This window comes from Polypterus senegalus, chromosome 18, assembly GCF_016835505.1.
Source record: "Polypterus senegalus isolate Bchr_013 chromosome 18, ASM1683550v1, whole genome shotgun sequence".
In the NCBI taxonomy this organism is placed as follows: domain Eukaryota; kingdom Metazoa; phylum Chordata; class Cladistia; order Polypteriformes; family Polypteridae; genus Polypterus; species Polypterus senegalus.
Genome location: NC_053171.1, coordinates 41,548,860 through 41,573,240, shown reverse-complemented (window position 1 = coordinate 41,573,240; position 24,381 = coordinate 41,548,860). Strand labels below are relative to the sequence as shown.

The 24,381-nt window shown below is 41.1% G+C and overlaps 1 protein-coding gene across 1 annotated transcript in view; it reads left to right on the top strand.

Moving 5' to 3' along the window:
- Positions 1–488: 488 nt before the first annotated feature.
- LOC120518392 (acetyl-coenzyme A synthetase 2-like, mitochondrial) overlaps positions 489–24,381 on the top strand; it is a 46,694-nt gene continuing 22,801 nt past the window's right edge. The window contains exons 1-8 of the mRNA XM_039741178.1: positions 489–998; positions 6,723–6,819; positions 10,147–10,346; positions 21,030–21,205; positions 22,637–22,789; positions 22,888–23,035; positions 23,363–23,500; positions 23,840–23,932. Of these exons, the coding sequence (XP_039597112.1) occupies positions 683–998; positions 6,723–6,819; positions 10,147–10,346; positions 21,030–21,205; positions 22,637–22,789; positions 22,888–23,035; positions 23,363–23,500; positions 23,840–23,932 (1,321 nt within the window). The 5' untranslated portion in view covers positions 489–682. The remainder of the gene's footprint in view (positions 999–6,722; positions 6,820–10,146; positions 10,347–21,029; positions 21,206–22,636; positions 22,790–22,887; positions 23,036–23,362; positions 23,501–23,839; positions 23,933–24,381) is intronic.

The window sequence follows — 24,381 nt, the reverse complement described above, 5'->3', positions numbered from 1 at the left end:
AGTACGGATGGCCAGATAAAGGACCCGATGTTTATGCGACTCGAGCCCGCTGCAGGAGAAAAGACTGATAATTCATTTGCTTTCTGTGGGATGCCAACCAGTTCGCGTCCCAGAAGCCAAGTGGGCAGCGCTGCCCGCTGGAAGAGAACCTGAGTACGGTAACCGAAACGGCCAACAGCGAACACTAACGCCGACTTTACCGATAAGGTGGCACACCGAGTGCTTGCCCTTCACAGGGCTTTGCTTTTAAGAACGACCGCTCGCTTCATGCTGGCACAACCAAGCGGACGTTAAAGAAATACAAATTGTCCATCGGAGTACTTTTTGATGAATAATAAACCCCAACGTCGTGAAGTTTACCGCACAGTTTCTCAGGCAGGAGTCCTCTCCACTTTCCTCCTCTGACAGAAGAGGAGTCCACTCAGGCGTGAACGGTAACTGCTCCCCGCCCAAATACTAAAAATCACGAAGCTTTGGGTCATTTTTGGCAGCGGCTGGCACCTCCCAGTTGTGCTCAGCACTATCTGACCGCTTTGCCATTGAACTTTCCTACTCGTCTACGTTACTTCTGGCCACCTGACCAAGGCTCGCCGAGCTGTGATCGGTGGCCCCCGTCCCCACAGTGCTGATACCCCCAGAGGCTGGCTTCGCAGCGTCCTATTCCTCTCGACTGATCCTGGTCATGGCCCTGCTCGGTTTTGTGCTGCGTCGCGTCCTCTCCGGTCACACTTCGCCCTTGTGGAAACAGGTGGAGAGATGCCGGATCTCATCCAGCAGATGGTACAACATCTCTGCCTACATGCCGGAGGCGGCAGCCTTCCCGTACGTAGCGGACTACTCTGACCTGTATAAGTACTCCGTGAACCAGGGCGACAGCTTCTGGGGGGCAGTGGGCCGAGAAAGGCTCTCCTGGATGAAGCCCTTCCACACCGTGCAGGACTGCGACTTCAGGGAGGGCAAAATCCGCTGGTTTGAAGGAGGGCAGCTGAACGTGGCAGGTATGAGCGGCCCGCGTTTTCTTCGATCTGTGCCGGTAGTGAGGGCCACGGTGGCCACTTGAAAGTTCTGGGGTGTTCCTGGCCACAGTTTATGCTGACCTTTCATTGGTGTGGGATTTCCGAAAGACAACCTGACAGGCTGATTGGGAATTAGAAACGACGTGGGCTGGTTTCACCAAGAAAAGAGAGAAAACGGGTTGTTATGGAGGATTGCAAACTGGTAACACGTTAACGGGCAGGAGCGGGACACGAACCTTACAACGAGGTAAACGCTTTCAACTTGTTGTGCTTCCACAAATTATAAAGCTCAGTTTCCAGCATTTGGGACTCGTGATGTCGTTATGTCCCAAAGGTGGTTAACTATGCTGTCTCACCTATCACCACCAGTATGCTGGGGGAAGTGGCAGCTCTAAATTGGCATGGTGCCTTACTGTGCATTGGCATTCCATCCTGGCTTGGTTCTTGTTTTGCTATCAGAAATGCAACTATGAGCTAAACTAGGAAGGTTTACAATTCAATACAGTTTATTTTTGTATAGCCCAAAATCACACAAGAAGTACCGCAATGGGTTTTAACAGGCCCTGCCTCTTGACAGCCCCCCAGCCTTGACTCTCTCTCTAAGAAGACAAGGAAAAACTCCCAAAAAAAAACCTTGTAGGGAAAAATGGAAGAAACCTTGGGAAAGGCAGTTCAAAAGAGACCCCTTTCCAGGTAGGTTTGGCGTGCAGTGGGTGTCAAAAAGAAGGGGGTCAATACAATACAATACACAGAACAGAACAAATCCTCAATACAGCATAAAAATAAACATTTTCGAAGTACGGAGCAGAATTTCACAGTAGATGATATCACATAATAAGATTTGGATATTTTTAGAGTCCTGGAGACCTCATCCATGAAGCTGCCTCCCCCATTTGGCCATTCCACGGCTGAAACAGTGCTCGGCCAGCCAATCCGATGAAAGGACCCCTCTACCCCACGATTCCTGCGATCCTCCATCAGGGATGACTTTACCTTAGGCAGGCAAAACAACTTGGCAGGTGGGCCGTGGCACCAAGTGCCACATTTGAGTACCGAGAAGAGAAACAGAATAGGTGAGGGTTAGTAACAAATTCTAACTCTCATGTTACTTATGTTTTAGTGCAAATGACTAACAACAGAGATGCAGTCTGTACAGTTAATCAGCAGCTCTAGTCAGGGTGTGCTAAACTGAAGTAGTGAATCTTCAGCTGGGATTTAAAAGCTGAGACCGAAGGGGCATCTCTTATAGTAGCAGGCAGGCCATTCCACAGTTTAGGGGCCCTGTAACTAAAAGCTCGACCTCCCACTGTTATTTTATTAATCCTTTTTATTAATCCTTGGAATCCTAAGCAGACTGGCATCTTGAGATCTTAATGTGCGCTCAGGTTTGTAAGTCATGATAAGTTCAGATAAGTAAGCCGGACCTTGGCCATTTAATGCTTTATATGTTAAAAGGAGGATTTTGAAATTGAGGTTTGATACTAGATGAGTTAATGCAGGATACCAATAAAGAACATCTGAAATGCAAAGATGGCACTAGAATGGACACCCAAATGCATTCTTAGCAATGTGAAAGAACCACATGGGCCAATACAGGAGTGCATGGTAGACTGACAGGAAATACACTATATGAGATATATGGATAGATAGATAGCAGGCCAACGTAAACAGAGATATACAGCTTCATAAACTGACCAATGGCCCTAACTGGGTGGAAAGTTTGAGAATGTCCACCTCATAACATCTGGGCAGGGGAGCCACAGTGCTAAAGGCAGACAGCAGCCTCACACTGGAAATGCTGCCACTTATTTTCAGGAGTGTTACTGAACACAATTTCTTGCCCACCTCTCAGATATTTTGTTTTTGACTGTCACCCCCCAAGGCATCTTATTATTATTATTTTTTTTTGGCAAACGGTGCTTATTTCAGTACCACTGGTCAGCTGTGGAACATTCTAGTGCCTGGACACGGGCTCAGTACCTGATTGGAGAGCTCCCTGCGTGGCATTGTTTTCATGCTTTGATTTTTTACTTTCCCTTTAAGTCGTAAGATGTGCTCTCAGACTTACTGGTGACCCCAACTTGTCCTGGTGTGCGTCAGAGTGTGCCCAGTGATGAATTAGACGGCTGCTCTGGCCCAGAGCCAGTCTGGTGCTTGTTGAAGCTGGCGGCTGGCGCACGGCTCCTAGAACACGGCTGGATTTGCGACTCTTGTACTCCGAGGCTGTCGTTGGAAATTTGGTGAGAAGATCTTAAGCCCAACACTTCAAAGTGTCCTTCTGGAAAGTATGGGCTATGAAAGCTCGATTGCACTTTTGATTGTATGTGCCATGAAGGGCACTATATGAAAAGCTTGACTGTGCATTATGAAAAGTGTAAAATAAAAAGATCTTTCATTATAATATTATGTTATAAAGGGTGATATTTAAAAAAAAAAAAAGTCCAGGTGAACATTATGATAGCAAGCGCTAAGTAAAGTGCTACAGAAAAAGCTTGATTTTATATTCTAATAGTATGCACTATGACAGGCACTATATAAAAATAAACTGTGTATTATGATGGTATGTGCTATGAATAACACCATATAAACATGCAATTGTGGACTATTGTAATTAGAGGATTGCTTTTTGGCTTCCAGTGGTGTGTAGTATGAAGGGTGCTATATAAAACGTTCAGTTGAAGAATAGGAGATTATACATTCTCAAAGGTCCTGTATAAAAAGCTAGATTGAGCACCGTCATAGCTTATGCTAAAAAGAACGTTAAATTAAAAGGTTTATTGTGCATCGTGATAGTACGAGTATGCACTTTGAAAACAAATATATAAAAAATACTAATTTTTCATTATGATAGCATGTGTTATGAAGACAAAAAAAATCAAAAATGTGCCTTGTGAAGCATTGTTAAAAAAGCTTGATTGTACCTTCTGATATGAAAAGACACTATATAAAATAATGTATGCATTGTGTATAAAAGGCAGCCTATAAAAAGTTTAATTGTGCAATATTTTAATAAGCACTGTGAAAGGTCCTTTATAAAAAGGTTTGTTTTACATTACAATAGTGTGCACTATGAAAGGTGCTATATAAGAAAATAAGCTGTGTATTGTGATAGTACAGTATCTCCTTCACTGTATAACAAGTTGATTGTGCACTTTTGTAATACGCACTGAGTTATGTCATATTCTGCTCCATACTTGTAATATTTTTATTGTTATACTCTATTGAGGATTTGTTCTGTTCTGTGTATTGTATTGTATTGTATTGTATTGTATTGATCCCCTTCTTTTTGACACCCACTGCACACCCAGCCTACCTGGAAACGGGTCTCTCTTTGAACTGCCTTTCCTGAGGTTTCTTCCATTTTTTCCCTACTGGGTGTTTTCTTGTCAAGAGGCAGGGCCTGTTTAAAGCCCATTGTGGCACTTCTTGTGTGATTTTGGGCTTTACAAAAAATAAACTGTATTGTATACAAAAGTGAAGGACGCTATATAAAACGCTCAGATGCACATTTTGGTGGTATGATCTCTGAAAGACGCTGCATAAAAACAGTTGATTGTGACTTCTGATAGTATGCACTATGAACGACGCTACTGTATATAAAATTCTAAATGATGTATTGCAATAGCACTTTCTGTCTATGTTACTGTATATAATTTGGATTGTGCCCTATTATGTACTGTTAAAGTAACCATATGAAATGATTGAATCTGCACCACAATAAGAGTGCACTATGGAGAGTGCTATAAAAAAGTTCAATTGTTTATTATGGTATGGATGTGAAAAGCTCAATTGCACATTAGGATGGTGTTTTCTATGAAAGTTTCTCTATATAAAGCTCAACTGTGCATTGTGATAGTGCGGTTTATGGAAGGCTCTATATAAAAAGGGCTGATTGTGTATTTTGTGAAGGAGGCGCCTTTTCATAATGGCGGCTCTGTGGCGAGTGCTCGTCCGTGAAGGACTCGGGCTGCTTTACCTTTTGCCTACATGACTCTCTCACAGCAGGTCACTGCTCTCCAAACTGAATAAACAGCTCGAGCAAGGAAAGGCGAGTTTTGTGCCAAAGTGCCTCACGTGGTCAGAGTCTGTCTGCTGTGTGCCCACTTAAACCGGCAGGCCCTGTGAGGAAGATCCACAGCAGTGTCTTCATCATTGAAACAGGAAAATAAGCTTTGGCATCGACCAATACTGTATATATTGCCCTAAAACTGCTGGAGAATGGCACCTGTGCTAGTCTCTGACCTATGGGTTAGCTGGACTGGCAACTCTAAATTGGTATTGAGTGAGTGAATGTGCACTGGGTTAGACTGGTGCCCATCCAGGGAAGGCCTTTCTTTGCACCCAAAGGCCCTGGGATTGGTTCCTGATCCCTGTTACCCTGCACTGAAGACAGTGACTTTAAAAAATGAATGAATGGCTCTTTAGGAGTGAGCAGCGGTGGGTGGATGCAAGGATACCCCCTGATGGACTGGCACTCTATACCAGGCTGGTTCTTCCCGTGCACAAACCGTTGATGGGTGCACCAACTGAGTGGCCCTGAAATAGACAATGCTGGCATAAACGATGAGTGGATGTTATTGGCTACGAAGCTTTTTAAAACAGAAACTGCCAGCATCAACTCCACGTGACTGTCCTGGTGATGCCTGTCACTGGAGTCACTGATTGCCCAGGGCCCTTTATCCTGAGAAGTCATTCTTCTTGGTCTCTTTTGTTGCCACCTTCCTCACTCAGGGACTGCGCCGTCTCTTTATGACTATCCTGACTGGTCACATAAGTGTTTTCTTGTCCAACAAGATGGTGAATGCCCTCTTCATAGCTTTGTTGTCCCAGTGCCGGCCGCTCATCTAAAGACTTCACATACTCCAACACACACCCCCAGGATCTTTGGACCACTTTGGCGTATATTTGTCAGTTTGTGCACCCATTCAATTTCATTGACTGACCCAATGATGCAGGAGTCTTTTCACTTTTGGGAGGTCTGCTTGGCTGACGGGTGCCTATGGTCCATGCCACAGATTTAATGACACTGATTGGTCTGCATTGAAGGTCTTCATGGAGCTTACATGAACCCCCAAGTAGGTGTTCGTACATGCCAAAGATGTGCAGGTTTGACTGACTGGTGTAGGTGAGGGTGGATGTGCCCTATGTTGAACTAATGCCCTTTCCAGGGTTGGTCACTGCTTGGCATGCAATGCAGGTAAGATCAGCTCTGGCTCCAGTGACCACAAAGGAATGGGCAGGACAAAATGAGCAGCCAAACAAAGCAGGTGTGCCACAATGGACATGGGCTCAATTCCCAGCCTGGCCACTCTCCAGTTGGAGTCTTAGTGTCCTCCCTTTTGATATTCTGAGTTGCTTGTTTAGCTTGATTGTTGATTCTAAATTGTGAAAATGAATGTGACACATGATGGATTGGTACCTCATCCACAGCTGGCTTTTGCTCTGCACCCAATGCAGCTCCCCAGGTCTATGATCTGGCTTAGAAATTGAATGAATGACTCACTAGGACTGAACCAGGGGAGTGGGGAGTGGGACCTGCAATGGAGTGGCACCTCATTCTGGACTGGTGAGAGCCTTGTGTCCACATTGCAGGGCCATGCGTTCTGAAAACGGGGTGGTTCTCCGCAGTTTGAGGGTGCAGAATGGGCATCACAATTCAGAATACCAGTCTTATCTTCTCTCTCTCTTTCTCTCTGCCTGTACCAGTGAACTGTTTGGACCGCCACATCCACACCTGCCCTGACCGTGTGGCTTTGATCTGGGAGAGGGACGAGCCCGGCACCGAAGTGAAAATCACCTACAGGTGAGCTGCCTCCCTCATGAAACCTCTCGTACAGTGATGTCCAATACTGCAGCTTGAGGTCCAGCCTAGTGACAGTGGCCACTGGGATGAGGCTGGGAGGCCACAACTGGCTTAGAATGCTAATAGAATGTTGGCTTATATAGCGGCCTGACGTCTAGAGTACAAGTCAAGGGTGGTTGTGTTTAGGTTAAGTAACACACGGGTGAGGCCTCGTCCGGAGGATTGTGAACAGTTTTGGTCTCCATATTACAAAGGCACATAGCAGTGCTAGAAAACTCCAGACGAGAGTGACTAGGCCGATACCGTGACTGAGCGGTCTGAGTTGTGAGGAGAGACTGAAAGAATTTAAACCTTTTCAGTTTAAGCAAACAGAGCCTAAGAGCGGACATGATTGAAGAGTTTAAAAGTATGAAAGGAATTAATGCAGTGGATCCCAGCGGTTACTTTAAAATAAACTCAACAACAAGAACACGGGGACACAATTAGACACTTGTTCAGGGCAGATTTCGCGTAAATGCTCCAATTTTTTCTTCACTCAAGGAACCATAGACACATGGAATAAATTACCAAGTAGTGTGGTGGCGAGTAGGACATTAGGGACCTTCACCCTCAATTTGATGATATTTTGGAGAATGAATAGGATGGACAAGCTTGTTTGGATGAATGGCCGTTCCCATAACAATTATCCTAATCTTCGAATTGTGTGTCCCATGAAGACTTGTGTCCAGCAATCGCTTACTTGTTGGCGATGAGGACGGCGAGTTACTGACAGGGTCCAGTCAACTGGTATCTGGATGGTCACTGAGTAAGGGATGCTGGTTATGTTTGCTACAAGGAAGGTCAGTAGCAAGAAATTAAGAAAAAATCATAAAATTGCACCTAAGAAATAAACAAATTAATAATAATAATTCTTTGCATGTATATAGTGCTTTTCTCACTGCTCAAAGCGCTCAGTAATTGCAGGTTAAGGGCCTCGCTCAATAGGCCAACAGAGCAGAGTCCCTTTAGGCATTTACAGGATTCGAGCCAGCAACCTTCCGATTGCCAGTGCAGATCTCTAGCCTCAGAGCCACCACTCTGCCTAAATTAGTTTCAATATGGTTGGTCAGTGGAGCCCTGAAGAGTCGCTGAGGAAATAAACGGTAGGAGCATGGTGCTCTGTTGAAGTAGTCAGACACATTATCAGAGAGGAAGAAATTGTACACGTGGCTCCCACCCATTACCTCACATAAGAGTCTTCACTCAGCCTCACCTTTGAGTTCACTTGACCTTAAAGACACAGATTCATATATAGCTGATGAAGGCCTCCTTCGGTTAGCCAGCAATGGACCCAACAGCTAATGGGTTAGCAAGTGAGATGGCAGCACCGAGGCTCAGACACAAGCTGGATTTAGAGATATCACAAGATGCATTTCAAGAAATCTGAAAATGAATTACTAATTCTGAAAATATGTCTGCCATAAAAGATCTGATATACATTCTGAGATATCTGTCTACGGACCAAAGAGTTGTCCTCAATAGATGGAATTCTGAACATACTGCAGTTATTATCAGGGTTTCCACAGTTTTTCAGGGAATGGGAGCACATCAGCTAAGCTGAGTGTTTACAATGAATTCAAATCAATTTATGTCCTTCAATACATTCTTGTTTGTCATGGCGCCTGAGAGAGGTGGCGTGCTGCATGTTAGTCAGACACAGAAGTAAGAATTTCACGTTACTCTACTACTATTGGTACTTAGGAAGACATGAATCTGAGGTATCTGGAATTGCACAGGAAGATATTTTAAGATATCTGGAAATGCACGTTGTGGGTCTCAAAATGGTTTGGATGCTATTTTAAGACCTCTCAAAAAGTAGTCAGGATATTTTGAAATGCATTACAGATATCTTCACAGTGACCAGGGACTTTCTTAGGCATATGTAAACTACACATCCGCGTAGGGCCCCGACCATGAGGGGGGCCCCTGGCCCAGCACTGACATACAATTATTTTTTTTGTTGGGTTGTGGGCCTGGGGCCCCTGGCACTGCAGCCATCTGTGCCAGTCCCTCACTTTGTGTGTCACGATACCCTCCTCATCCTAAATTTTATTGTTCTTTTCCGGACATTTTATTAGAACACCTTCCTGAGCTCTGAAGGGGCTCTGCCCCACCAGACCCCCCCGCCCCCATCTGGGGCCTGCACATTTCTGAACCACGTAGGGCCCTCAAACTGCTAAGAACGACCCTGCAGTGACTCATGTTTGAGACAGCTATACTACATTTTCAGAAACTTCAGGTTCATTTCCTGAACTCCATTTTGGATATCTGATAATGTATTTTAAGATGTTGTAACAGCACTGAAGAGTTGCATCAGCCTGGGGATGGCATCAGTGATGAGTCACCAACAATATGAGCTGGCATGCCATCATGTAAAGCAGCAACTTCAGTGCCAGCCACAGGGGAGCCTGTAAAAACGATAAGCCTGCCACAGTCACATACCAGCTGGCATTGCAACAGTGAGCCAACCTTCTAAGGATGGCAAGCTACCTAAACAGTGATGGAAATGGCAAGAATCCACTGGGTTGGCACAGCTCTGCAGTATCTAAAATTTGATTTCAAGATATCGGATTATCATTTTCAAATTTCTAACATACAATCAAAGATATCTCAAATGTGTTCCTGGGCACCTCAAAACAGCTTCCTTTCCATTTTCTGCTATCTGTAATATTTTTCCAGTTATGTCAAATAACTCTGCAAACTTCAGTTGATCTCAAACGCATTTCTAGATCTAGACAGAACGTTCCATTGAAGGAAGTTATTTCACATTGCATACACCTTGGTATCACAAAAGGGGATTGAGATATAACAGTCAGGTATCACGAGATATGTGCAATTCTTTTAAAAATGCATTTTTAAGATATCCGGAGGTCATTTTGAGGCGTCTCTAAATGTTAATTTGGCTTGCCATACAAGTCTACTGATTCAGAAATTCTGGTGCCAGTCACTGTCACTGAAGTCCTCAAAGATGATGTGTGCCAACTTAAACAGTCACCTGACTTGGCACTTACTGGCATTGTTAAGCTCAGAAACACTCAAGCTCTCTGGGTGTCAGAAATGCAGACATCTTCTACTGCAACGGGTTTATAAACATTATGTTTCAATAATCGATCAGTAAAGTGAATGCAGTTCAAAACCCAGCAGAAGTTAAAGTTAAAATAGGTGTTGTGTGACCAGGGTCTTCAGAGGTGGTCTAATCTCTAAAGAAGCCTGCCAGGCATCTCTGCCATGTCCGTCTCTTTAAGGTGAAGTCTTCATTTTGGCATTTTTTTTTTCTTTTGCCCACAGTCAGCTGCTGGAAGAGACATGCCGTCTAGCAAATGTCCTCAAACGGCATGGCATAGTGAAAGGAGACCGTGTCACCATCTACATGCCCCCTTGCCCACAGGCAGTGATGGCCATGCTGGCATGTGCCCGGATTGGGGCTGTTCACACCCTGGTGTTTGCAGGATTCAGTGCTGAGGCGCTTGCTGACAGAATAAAGGATGGTAAGACTTGACGTCGTCTGTGGATATTATAATGAAGGAGGAAGCTTCACTTCTAGGGGTAATTCACGGGAGAGTTGTTTGAACCTGCCATTCCTCCAGTGGTCTTTTCATAACACTCAACACCTCAGGGTCGCAGGGAGCTTGGTGTCAATTGTGGAATCCTTAGACATAAGGCAGGACAGGTCCCCAAGAAATAAAAGGATCAACTCCTATACACATCTAGTAGAATTCTTTATTGTCATTATGCATACACATAACGAAATGTTTTGTTGGTAGGTCTCGGCTTCAAGGCAGAATACTTAAAATTCACAATACATGATAAATATAAATATAAACATCTGCACTCACCAACCAACTTAACTGCAGGAGATAAACAGGAATAGCAGGAGAAATGTCTTACAGTGCAAATATAATGTTATTCCTCAGCAAATGGTGGTCCAGGTAGGGCCATATAGCGATTCCCTGTGGGTTTGTGGGCGGGCATGGGCCCTGCAATGGACTGATGCCAGGACAGAGTCCACAAAACCCACTACTGATGTTATGATACTAAAATGGATCATGCCAGACCTATTAAGGAATCACAGAATATTTATTCCAAATATGTTTAGTACATATATATTAAAATGAAATACGCATTTATCTATATATATAAAATTCTTTTCGCGTTTGAAACGGAAATTGCGTATGACCACAGAACATATTATAATACAGGAACTAATCACTTTGTTTGTGGACGCCATTTTTATATCGTCTTTACGAATTGTTATTATTTGTTTGAGAGTTACTGATATTGAAAAGTAGTAAACACAAACATGCCGATCTATCCCATAGAAGTGCACCCTGCGTCGCCCTCTCCCAGCCATCCTCTCTGGACGCGTTCTGACAGAGAAGTTTTATTTATTCGTCCATGTGACTAGTGTGGAAACTGCCACATTATAACTTTTATTTTATTTGGCAGTACTTGATAGTAGAAGAGATGAGGAAAACAGCTTTGCGTCTTTCTACTTTTTAACTGCGCCGAGCTCTAAACAACGTGAAGACGACACCGCCTTCAGCAGTGAGGGGTTGTGAGCACAAAGTGGACGCTCGGAGGCGCGGAATTTCGAGCTGCTCTGCCAGGTCGAGAGCTTCGCAGTTTCGGGCGCCATCCTCTCTTCTAGCATTATTTGTGACACAACGAGAGCCCCGTCGGCTCCTGGGAGAGTGGAAATGCGCCATCGAAGCAAAACTGCCTTTGTAAATTGCGCTTCACGACTACTTACTGTTCCTTAAGGTGAGTTCAGGTCACTAAAACCCCACAACATTCAAAGTTGCTTTTGTGATAAATTCTTTTAAGAAGATGGAGGGTTTACATCTACGAAGATGTACCGACACTCTTCATGTTAAGTTTTGGACTTGGGAATTGTTTGAACCTTCTGCCCGTTCAGCACAGAAGGGCAGCGTCCACATTTCTCAGAATAAGTTTTCTCTTAAATCACAGGCACGTAGTGCAACGATGTCAGGCAGAAATTTGCAGGATCACATAGAAAATGTAATTTCTATACCACAGCGGTCGTGTAGCGCCTTTCACAAGGGATCTTCTACCGAGAGATGATCCAAATACATTTAAGCTGCTGTTAGTGCTACTTACCTGTTGTGTTATAGCGCCTTTAAAATGTACTTTACCTGAAAGCAGTCCAGTACTGCTTAATGTATCTTTACTTCTTACATGTTAATGTTTTACTGTTTAATAATTTATATACTAGATTTTATTCTTTTCCTTGCACTCAGTGAGCGAAGTCACTGGGTAATCAGCTAGTAAATATATAAAAATCAAAGTGTATTCGCATTGAAATTAATGAATCCACAGGGATAATATGGATATCTGCTTAATATCCAGAATCACCATGAATGATCCGATTCATTTTTGGAAAAAGATATTGATAAATAATAAAGTGATAAAAAGTAAATCTGCACTCCCATCTTCTTATATAATACGCTACCATGGCTGTTTGTTTGTCTGTTCGGGATTTTAAATCGCCTGTAGCTCGCAAACCGTTTGACCTATCAACCTGAAATTTGGTACACATACACTACATGGCGTCTACAATCCACTTTCGGGGTGATGATCGACCTCCAAGGTTATTCCTTTTTTTATTTTTATTTTATTGTAGAATCAACTCTCGGCAGCGGCCAGCAGGGCGGCCGTGTGGCACATAGGTTCGGGCGCCGTTCTCATCCCTGCCACCTTTGACGTCACGTCCCCTACCGCTTCATATCTCAAATCATTCCTGAGGCAGACTGAAGACTTAACTGCCAGCTTAAGTGAAAAATTAAGGAGGATGTACTTAGTAATTGCAATACAAACTCTGACTTGATCAGTTTTAACGCGAAAAGATGCCAATGAAAGAAGAGAAACAGCGGGCCGCTAGGGTGAGAAAAGAAGAGCTGCTCAGGAAGCAGCAAGCGCATCAACCTCTGAGCAAACGAATGCTAAACGTACAGAGAAAGAGGATGAAAACTAGGAATGATCAAGTCAAGTGTATTCACTGCACGTTATCCTGCAATGCGCTGTTACTGGTTAGCAAATAATTTCTCAAATGTTAATCAATCATAAACAAAAGCTTATTATTAACAAATTAATAAAGCCTGGATCAGATAATGATCCACCTTGACAAAAGCGTATCAGCGTGTTCATCCGATTGCCATGTCTCTGTCATTTCAATAGGTAGCACATCACAAACATTAACACTTCTTTTTTTACACATCCCATACCAAATGGCATATATCAGACACATATGTATTGCATGCTACACTGCAAACATTAACTCTGAAGTCTACGCTGCTTGCATAGCTTTCAACCCATCTTAGACACAGCAAGTTGTTAATTAAAGGGACGGAGCTGCAGTACAGTTAGTCTGGTGTCATAAAACTCTGGTCAGGGGTTAACAGTAACCACAATAAGCACTGTGGGGGAAACAAACCAAAATATTTACCTGATAACATGGCTAATGAAGCAAACTGTCAAGAAATCCAGGAGACCATGACACAGATGCGACTTACCAAAAATGTCAAGCCACATAAATCTGGAATCAGATAGCAAGCAGTAACCAAGAGCGGGTATCCGTATGACCAATCCCAACTTAGGTATGAGTAATTTATTAGACGTTTTACAGCTTTCAGAGATATAATCATTGCTATGATGATAAATTATTGTAATGCATTAAACAACTTATTTAGCCTAACATGTAACACACTTAACTTTAAGCACCTCCTTTCTCAGGAAACAGCAAAGAAAGGAGTGGACAATGTGACTAAAGACCAGAGGCACTCAACAAAATCCACTATTTCTGCTTAAGAAACTTGTAGTGCGTTTTACTAAATAATCTACAGTTAATGTAGATTTAATACTGCAAATATTTTTCAGTGATTTGTTTTAATTTTGAAGCACATTTTGCAATAGCCTGTGAGACAGTTGTGTACATTTATTTTCAACTCAATGCTGTATAAAGCATTTTTACACTTTCACCTGATTGATTTGCTAAAGGCTTCATGTTAACCCTCTTCACTTAAGGTTTACTATCATTGTTTATTTGATGTTTTATGTAATTATCAGTGTTATAAATATTTTATACTTCTTTTTTGTCTTTAATTGAATTTATTAAAAGCACATAACGTTCCATACAATCAATTCAAACATAACAAAACTACATGCAGTTCAACCCTCACCCATGAGAAAGAGAGGAAGGCCAACAGCCAGAGAAAAACTTTAAGAGTAGTAAAGACGGAAAGAAGTCATTGTCCTCAATATAAAAGCTTATTCCAAAATGCTATTGATTAGATCATTTAGAACAAATCCTCTAAGTGAGAATTTGATTTTTTTCCAATTTCAAATATATAACATCAGTTACCCACTGACTTAAAAGAGGCGAGTTAGGATTCTTCCAGTTGAGCAAAATAAGTCTACGTGCTAATAGTGCAGTGAAGACAAGTACAGTTTGTTTGTCCTTCGCCACCTTAGGCTCCTCTGTGAGTCCACCAAGCAGAGCTGCTAAAGGGTTAGGTGAGATTGTGACACCAAGGCTGTCAGAGAGGCATTGAAAAACTTTTGTCCAGAATAATCTTAATTTGCTGCACACTCAAAACATGTGGCCTAGCGAGGACGGAGCTCAATTGCAATGTTCACAGGTTGGATCTTGTCCTGGAAACATTTTGGACAAATTTAAATGAGATACTGTAGCTGTGCTAGATAAACGATTTTAAGTTGAATAATTGTATGCTTTGTGCATATAGAGCTTGACTGAATTCTGTGCATGGCTGCCTTGCATTCCTTTTCTGAAATGTTGAGTGAGAGATCCTTTTCCTTTTCTCGGATCTTTAAAAGGAAGGGACTATAAAAGGTTTTTATATATTATAGAAATTGCTGTCTGAGTCTTCAAGACTGATCAATATCTCTTCTGGAATAGAAGTAGGTGAGAGGTGAGGAAAATTGGGCAAATTTTATTTAGCAAAGTTTCTAATAGAGGAAGATAGGAAATAGAGATAGAGATAGAGGAAAAATTGTGTTGACGGGAAGCTAAATTTGGAGTGTAATTGTTTGTAGGATGCAGAAATATTATTTATAAACAAATCTCTAAATGGGGGTGGCACGGTGGCACAGTGGTAGCGCTGCTGCCCTTGCAGTTAGAAGACCTGGGTTTGCCTCCCGGATCCTCCCTGCATGGAGTTTGCATGTTCTCCCCGTGTCTGCATGGGTTTCCTCTCACAGTCCAAAGACATGCAGGTTAGGTGCATTGGCGATTCTAAATTGTCTCTAGTGTGTGCTTGGTATGTGGGTGTGTGTGTGTGTGTGTGCACCCTGCGGTGGGCTGACACCCTGCCTTGTGCCCTGTGTTGGCTGGGATTGTCTCCAGCAGATCCCCGTGATCCTGTAGTTAGGATATAGCGGGTTGGATGATGGATGGATGGATGGAAATCTCTAAATGATTTTTTCCCATACATTTTCCAAACATTAAAAACTTTCTGAGTTTGAGAGGGTGGAGAAATGTGGTTATCATGTAGAGGTGTCACAGATAAAATATTCTCTAACTTGAACTGCTTCCTACACTGGTTTCATATTCAGAGTGACGGATAACAACTGGGTTTTTAGATTATTGACGATAACTTGTATTTACTGGTGAACAAAGCAAGGAATATCAAGAAGTACTGCATGATTTCATTTCTATTGTGGACCAAACTAGTGTGTCAATGTCCAGGTTTTTATAGCTTATATAATTGCCACCCAGTAATAAAACTGAAAATTAGGTAGAGCCATGCCACCTTCTGATTGGGGTTTTTTAGGATCGCCCTTTGGATGCATGGATATTTCAGTTTTTCAAATAAATGAAGTTATGATTGAATCTAATTTTTTAAAAATGATTTGTTGATGTATGTGGGGATGTTTTGAAATAGAAACAGAAACTTATGAGAGGATATTCATATGGATAGTGTTAATTTTCCCTGATAAAGTAAGATGGAGGGTAGACCATCTATGCATGTCTTGTTTAAGTTTTCACAAGCAGACAGCAAAATTTTGTTGAAAAGGAGCTTTATATTTACTTGTGATGTTTACTAGGTATTTAAACTGATCTGTAATGATAAAAGGGAAGGTGTCCAAACTAATTTTGTTTGCTGGAAAATTCACTGGAAAAATCACAATTTTGTTCAAATTAATTTTGAGTCCAGATATTTTTTGAAATTCTACTAGTACAGTTAGGACTGCAGGTGCAGAATTTTGTGCGTCTGATATATACAGTACCATATCATCTACATATAGTGGTATTTTCTGTTCAAGTCCTTCTTTGAAAATCCCCTTTATTTCTGATGCATTTCGAAAGTGAACAGCCAATGGTGATTGCACATAGCAGTAGTGACAAAGGGCATCCTTGTCTAGTACCACATTCTAGTTTGAAGTAGTGTGAAATAATGTTGTTAATGCAAACTGAAGCTGTTGCACATATGTTTGGGCCACACCCAATTTATGCAATGTGGAGAATAGGTAGTCCCATTCAACCATATCAAATACTTTTTCTGCATCCAAAGATAATAAGATCTCTGGAGTGTTAGACTTTATGGATGAATATATTATATTAAATAGGCATCAAAGATGGGAGATTAAGTGTCTACCTTTAATAAATCCAGTTTGGTCCTGTGATATTACTGAAGGAAACACTTTCTCAGTCCTTCTACCTAGAACTTCGGAGAGTATCTTAACATCACTATTCAGAAGTGTGATTGGTCTGTATGATGCACAATGTAATAAGTCTTTATATTTCTATGGAAAAACGGCAATTAATGCTTGGCGAAAAGTTGGAGGTAGAGTTTTATTGTCTGTGGCTTCTATAAATGTTGCTAATAAAAGGGGAGCTAACTTAGTTGATTATTTTTTATAAAATTCAGCAGGGTAGCCATCAAGACCTGGTGCTTTCCTGCTCTGAAGTGAGTTTATAGCATTACTAATTCTGATAGTGTCAGAGGTTTATCAAATTCCGCTGCACTGAGAGTATCTAGCTGTGGTATCCGTAATGTATCCAAAAATACATTAGATTGTGTCTTGTATTCTTTAAACTGAGTAGAATATAAGGACTTAGAGTAGTCTCTAAATGTGTGCATTATATTTTAATCTCTGTCCGTGTTTATGATTAATTATATTGCATTGCAAACTTCCTGCTTGTGGATTTGTTGAGCTAAGATCTTTTTAGCTTTTTCTCCGTGTTCATAGTAATGATGTTGCGATTAACAAAATATCCTTTGTTGTCAAGAGGTTGAGCTCTGATTGCAAAGCCTGTCTTTTACTAAAATGTGCCTCATTTGGAGGCCTGGTGTGTTCTTGATCTATTCTGGTAATTTCATTGATTAACTTTGACGCCTTCTTGGCTTCCGATTTATTTTTGTCAAGGTGATATGAGATAATCTGTCCTGTTAAAAGTGCCTTCGGTGTTTCCCAGAGTATTCCTGCAGAGACCACTGAGGATGCACTTGTCTCTAAAAAAAAAAACAATCAATTTTCTTGGATATGAATTCTTTACAGTTCTAGTCAGCTAATAACAGGGAGTAAAGATGCCCACTACAAGATGAGTATATTGGGCACAATGATTTGAGGTCCATGATCAGAAGGGCATTGTCAGAGATAACAATAGCATTGTAAGACTTGCAAGACTTGATCATGGGCCAGAAATTGTTATCTATAAAGTAATCAACTCTTGAGTAGCAATGATGTACTGATGAGAAGAAGGAATATGCTCTTAAGTATGGATTTAGAAATCTCCTTAGGTCTAATAAGTTTTGATCAATTAAAAATTGTGTGATTATTTTTGCAGTGTTAGATATTATCACCCCTGTGGTCGAAGACCTATACAGGTTTAAATTTAAAACACAATTAAAATCTCCGGCATTTATAATTTTATGAGTGTTCAAGTTAGGAATGGATGCAAATATGTTTTGGATGAAGTCTCTATCATTCACATTGGGTGCACTGATATTTATCAAAATCACTTAACAATTAAATAAACTACCCATCACCATCACATATCGCCCTTCAGGATCAGATATTACATCTGATACTATAAATGAAATTGTTCTATGAATTAAGATTCCCACACCTCTAGTTTTCTTTGTATGGCTGAAGTGGAATATTTGGCCAGGCCAATCTCTTTGTAACCAAAACTGATCCTTGCTGATTAAGTGAATCTCCTGTAAAAATGCTATCTTGGCTTTTAAACCTGTTAGGTGAAAGAATACTTTCTTCCTCTTTAATTCGTGATTGAGACCTGTGACATTCCAGCTCACAACATTCACTGTTTGCTTTTGAATTTTATTGTCTTAAATTAAGGTAGTACATTATTACATATGATAGCTATAACTTTAATTTCTAATTTTTCCAAGAGTTATGGCTATGAAGCCTATTGTTGTGTTGGCACTTATAATTGTGGGAATAAAAAGTACAGATCAGAAATAGCTTGCTCTCTTTCTCTCCTGTGAAGCTAGATCACACTTCACGATGTCCCAGTCCTCTGACATGCCTATAGACGGAACACTTCCAAGACAAAACAAGCCCCCAAGCAGCGGTGTAGAAGGAGCAAAGTAGAGATATCTATTGGCAATACAGTCCAAATACTATAAACCTAGAATATAATCTTGAACAGGCCCAAAAGAATAAACTCAGGGCATGATGTTAAACAGAGAAGCATGTAACGTATGATAGTACAATCTAATACAATAAACCAAGGGTGTGATGTTAAACAGTCCCATTTGGGGAAAAAAAAATGTTTATATATAATACACATTACACAATAATAATGTATATATAATATACATACATATAAATGTAACTATAATTGTAATTCAAATGTTAAAGTAGCAGGGTAGGAAATAGAATATATATTTACGACAAAAGTCTCATTGCAAATAAGTCAAATTGCAGGTGAAATCTTCTTTGCTTTGCCACGACATGATGCAACTCATAATCATTTTTGAAAACGAGTTGGGATTAATTTTTTTTTAACTCTTTTTCTGCTTCATCAGGAGAACTAAAAAAGTATAACTTGCCTTGAATATCAACCATCCATTATCCAACCCACTATATCCTAACTACAGGGTCACAGGGGTCTGCTGGAGCCAATCCCAGCCAACACAAGGCGCAAAGCAGGAAACAAACCCCGGGCAGGGCGCCAGACCACCGCAGGCCTTGAATATTCACTCTCAGTGTAGCAGGATACAAGAGGCTGTATCTGATTTCGGCTTTCCATAAGCACTGTTTTAATGCTGGAAAATGCAGCATGTTTAGCAGCTGTTGAAGGTGAAAAATCAGGGAAAATGCGAATGCGGTTATTTTCATATATAATCTCTTGTTTCATTCTGAGTAGTGACATCAAATTTAGTTTAGATTGTAATTCATTGAAATGCACAATGAGGTTTCTAGGTTTTGAGGCATTTGATCCACGTATGCGGTGAGCTGCTGATATCCCAGGGTCTGATTTGAAGTTCTCTCCAGTTATTTGAGAGCATAGTTCAGCAATGAATTTCATTGGGTTTGGGCTTTCACGGTTTTCAGGAAGACCTTCAATTCTTATATTACTTCTTCTATATCCATTTTTCAGTGCCGCTAGTCTGTCTCCAAGCACTGTGCATTCGGATTTTGTATCCGTTGCTTTTTCGTCAGTGGTGGAGGCTAATTGTTCAACTATTTCAATATGAGTTGTGAACATTTGCTTAATGTCTTCTAGCTGAGCACCAAGTGCTCTAAATTTATTTTCAAACTTACTCACATTTTCCTGTATTTTTTCCTCAATTTTTTCTAGAATACCTTTAAAGTTTGCCTCAAAGTGATTACTTAAGCTTCTCCAAGTTTTTAATATCCTGAAGTAGCTTCTCATTTGTCATGTTTATGCCCTTTATATCTTTCCTTATATCCTTTGTAATCTTCTTTATATTATCCTTTGTCTCATTTATGTCCCCACTGAGTGCATTAGTTATTGTGGTGGTCATTGCGGCGATCGTTACCTTCGGCTCAGACATGTTTGTTTCATTCTTCTCTGTGCTCTGCAGATGGAGTAGCAAGCCCAGTTGGAGTTTTAATTCTTATATGGTGGCAATCACATATAGCTGTGGCTGGTGTGTGGTAACATGAAGATCCAGCATTAGATAAATAGACAGATACGAAAGGCACTATATTAGATTAATTTGAACACTTACAGTATTTATGTATTGTATTCCAAAATGCAACGAGCATTCACATTAAGTAAAAAGTTAACATTTCATTAAAAAAGGAATTAAGATGAAACAAGGAATGAGGATTTAAGAATTCATAATAGTGTGATCTAGATAGATAGATAGATAGATAGATACTGTAGATGATAGATAGATAGATAGATAGATAGATAGATAGATAGATAGATAGATAGATAGATAGATAGATAGATAGATAGATAGATGTGAAAGACATTATACAGAGCAAAATTCTATTTCACACTCCAAAAAATACAAAATCTTTGCATCAGTTCCAACATAAATTTGGAGAAGTGACACATAATCACTTTTTCATAAAGATGGTCATAGATTAAAATTCTGCAAGATGCAGAATTTCGGTGCTAGTATCTCTTGGGGATCTGTCCCAAATGTCTGAATTTAATTCAATTCTGGCTGAACCTTAAGGCAGAGAAAAAAAGTAGTAAATAAAAAATGGTAATAAAATGGAAAGCATGCAATAGTGATAGGTTCTCCTGAGCAGTTATACAAGCTTGAAACTCAAATAAAAGCAATCATGAATAGCAACATGGAAAAGTCTTGAAGAGAGCTTCCCACATTTAAGTAGTAACAGAGGTCTCCCACAATGAAAATAAAAATGCATACATTAACAATTAACAAAGATGGAGGCACTAATGAAGATATTAAGATATTAAATGCAACATATGTTGTGAAATTTGACTTTTAAAGCAAAATTGTAAATTCTTTTTCAATAATCACTAATAAAGGGTGTATTTGTAAATAACCTGTTATATGTTGTGGTGATTAAACCTGAGGCTGGTTTTGTGGAGTTCTTTAAGAATCTGTTGTCCAGTTGTCCTGCAAATCATTTAATTGAAATAACATCTACAGCCCTTCCTAACAGTTAATGGGACACTGAGTGTCCAGAACACTTCATTACATGTTACTCATATGTTTCAGCTGAATCCAAAGTTGTCGTCACCATGAATCAGGCCTTAAGAGGAGGTAAGACCATTGAGCTGAAGAGGACAGTTGACCAGGCACTAAAGAGATGCCCCTCTGTGAAGCATGTGCTGGTGGCCACGAGAACGGACAGCCAAGTCCCCATGAATGACATAGACATCCCCTTGGAGGAGGTATGGGGCACTGACTGTGACTTTCCTTTTTAAAAGCTGAATGTGTAAAGGCCCATGAATGTGGAATGTCTGTTTTTTTCGACTAACTGCTTGAGCACGCTCCATTGTTTTTTTTCCCCCATATCTCTGGCATTTTGTTTGATTCATATGCTACCAGACTGCACCCTGAGGTCCTTTAAGTGATATATCTGTGTCCAGAGGGGGTTGCTAGCTCCCTCAGAATTCACGTCATGTCATTTTCTAGTTTTACATTTGACTTTAATTTTAAAATGGCTAATGTTTTAGTTTTTGTTGAAACATTAGGCACACTGAGCCAATCTTCTGTGAAGAGCAGCAGTTACCGACATGCGTGTCAAGATTCAGTAAAAAATCATAATTTATTTTTTTGTTTCTCTTTTTCACTCCTGCTCATTTCAGCTCTTCCTCACTGTTTAGCCAGCTGTTGTCACCACCATTTTAGAACAACTTGGTGCTTTTCTAGCTTGTGATGAGGGGTGGCACAGTGGCGCAGTGGTGCAGTGGGTAGCGCTGCTGCCTCACAGTAAGGAGTCCTGGGTTCACTTCCCGGGTCCTCCTTGCATGGAGTTTCCATGTACTCCCCGTGTCTGTGTGGGTTTCCTCCCACAGTCCAAAGACATGCAGGTTAGGTGCATTGGCAATCCTAAATTGTCCATAGTGTATGCTTGGTGTGTGTGTGTGTGCCCTGCGGTGGGCTGGCGCTCTGCTCGGGGTTTGTTTCCTGCCTTGTGTCCTGTGTTGGCTGGGATTGGCTCCAGCAGACTCCCGTCACCCTGTAGTTAGGATAATGGATGGATGGATAGCTTGTGATGTCATGACAACATTTTTTACAGGAGTGAGCTACATACTGAAAGTATCTGCATTTTATGGTCTAAAAGTAAGACTCTAACTTAAGAAAGTTTTTACTTTTGTTTTTCCGTATGTAGTGGACCTGACTTTGGGTATCAAGTAACCCACTTAATTTGATCGCAGCTTATTGCCTTTCTGGTAACAGTCTCAATGTAACTCTTTCTACTCTCTTTCTTCGCCCATGGACATTATTGTCTCCCTCAGTCACACTAAGCTCACCACCAGTTTGATCCTGCATTTATGGAAAGATTGAAACAGTCACAACAGTATATTGTTGTGGTAAGATGAAGACTTGAAACTAACAATGAGAGCACTAGATAAAGAACCAACAAATAAACCTTTTCCACCTTTGTTGAAGTGGTTTTGTGTCAGGTGTTTTCTTTACAGCACAGTTTATGCCTTGAACCTAAAATCATGATCTCGATGGAAGCTGATTTTGAGGAATGGAGAAGATTTCTGCATTATTTTCCTTAAAACAATCACCTGGTGCTCAGCTACCCTGGAAAATCTCCAAAGGACATCTGTTTATTATTAATTCACAAAACTAAGTGTTTGTTTTTGCAGGAAATGATAAAAGAGGATGTGACCTGTGACCCCGTCCCCATGGAGAGTGAAGACATGCTCTTTCTGCTTTACACGTCTGGTAGCACTGGGCGACCCAAAGGTTTGGTACACACACAGGCTGGATATCTTCTCTACTCCGCCCTGACACATCGGGTAATCGCACAAAACAATGTAAAATTCACTCTGCACTGCTCTTCACGAAGGCCATTGAGCACAAGTCTCATGAACTGTAACAAATGTGTCTCTTGCAGTATGTCTTTAACTACCAGGACGGAGATGTCTTTGGCTGTGTGGCGGATATTGGCTGGATCACTGGACACAGCTACATTGTCTATGGCCCACTGTGTAATGGAGGAACCACGGTCTTGTTTGAAAGCACCCCAGTTTATCCCAATCCAGGTAGGTGTGGATGCCACTGCAGATATGACCATACCAGACAAGAGACCTGCTGATATGCATTCAATATCCTTACTTTACATTGACCACTGACCTAAAGTGAATGCCAGCTGTGACCTTTGAACTGTTGTACAACAACATGCAGAAACATAGAAATGTCCTTCTGTCTTCTGGTACCCTTGTGAAGAGCAATATGTAGGCTTCAGTACTTATGTCTGATACCCTACGAGTTATTTTACAGAAGCGTTAGTTCCCTTAATGCCCATTTCTTAACATCAAAACTATCATTCATGCAAAGAATGTGTTGAAAAAGATTTTTTTTCCATTTAGGACGCTACTGGGAAACAGTGGAGCGGCTGAAAATTAATCAGTTTTATGGCGCCCCAACAGCAATACGCCTCCTGTTGAAATATAAAGATGAGTGGGTGAAGAAATACGACCGCTCATCCTTGAAGACCCTTGGATCAGGTCTGTACAAGAAGCCATAATCAAATTGTTATCTGTCTTTCTTCTCACCATTTCTTCTAATATCAGCCTCATTCTCCCTTTCCAATCCTGTCTGTGTTAGTCTGTCAGTCTTTCATCCTCTTCCCTCAGTATCTGCCCGTCTTACCTCCACTGCAGTTTTGACTCTTTAAGTGTGTCCATCTCACCTCTTCTCCTCAAATGTCACTCCTCCACTTCTCCCTATATTCTAAATTTAAACACAACACTCAAATATCCTCCCCTATCCTATGATTCTTCACGAATACTGGGGCTACAATGACTGTACTTAATGTGGCTGACATTCCTATCCTTTTTTATCAGTGGGAGAACCAATCAACTCTGAGGCATGGGACTGGTACTTCCGAGTAGTTGGAGATGGACGGTGTCCTGTGTTAGACACATGGTGGCAAACAGGTAGGCAGTGGGCTACAAAATGTATTATTATTATTATTAGAGTGGTTAATTTTGACTTGAATGATTAACGGAAGTCCAAAATCAAAATATTGAGATGGCAGGTCTCCTGATTCAGACCCTGGGGCTGTACACCTGCTTTGCTAGTTTACGAATGTCACCTACAGTACGTATTCAGAGAAGCAGCAGTATTATATTATTATAGAGAACTAGCCAACCCGCGGCATACCATACGCCGCATAATCAGGCTGATTTTTTAATGATTGTTAAGCACAGGGAGAAAATGAACATTTGAAAAATCGGTAATGTAATAAATCAGCAAGAAAAGCAACATTGTAACAAGGCACAGAATGAACCAACACACAATCGTCCGTGACTGAAAACTGGCGGACCGCCATCGCGCCCTGCCTGCTCATGTGCCCACCTCCAACTCGTCACTGGAGTCGTTGTCG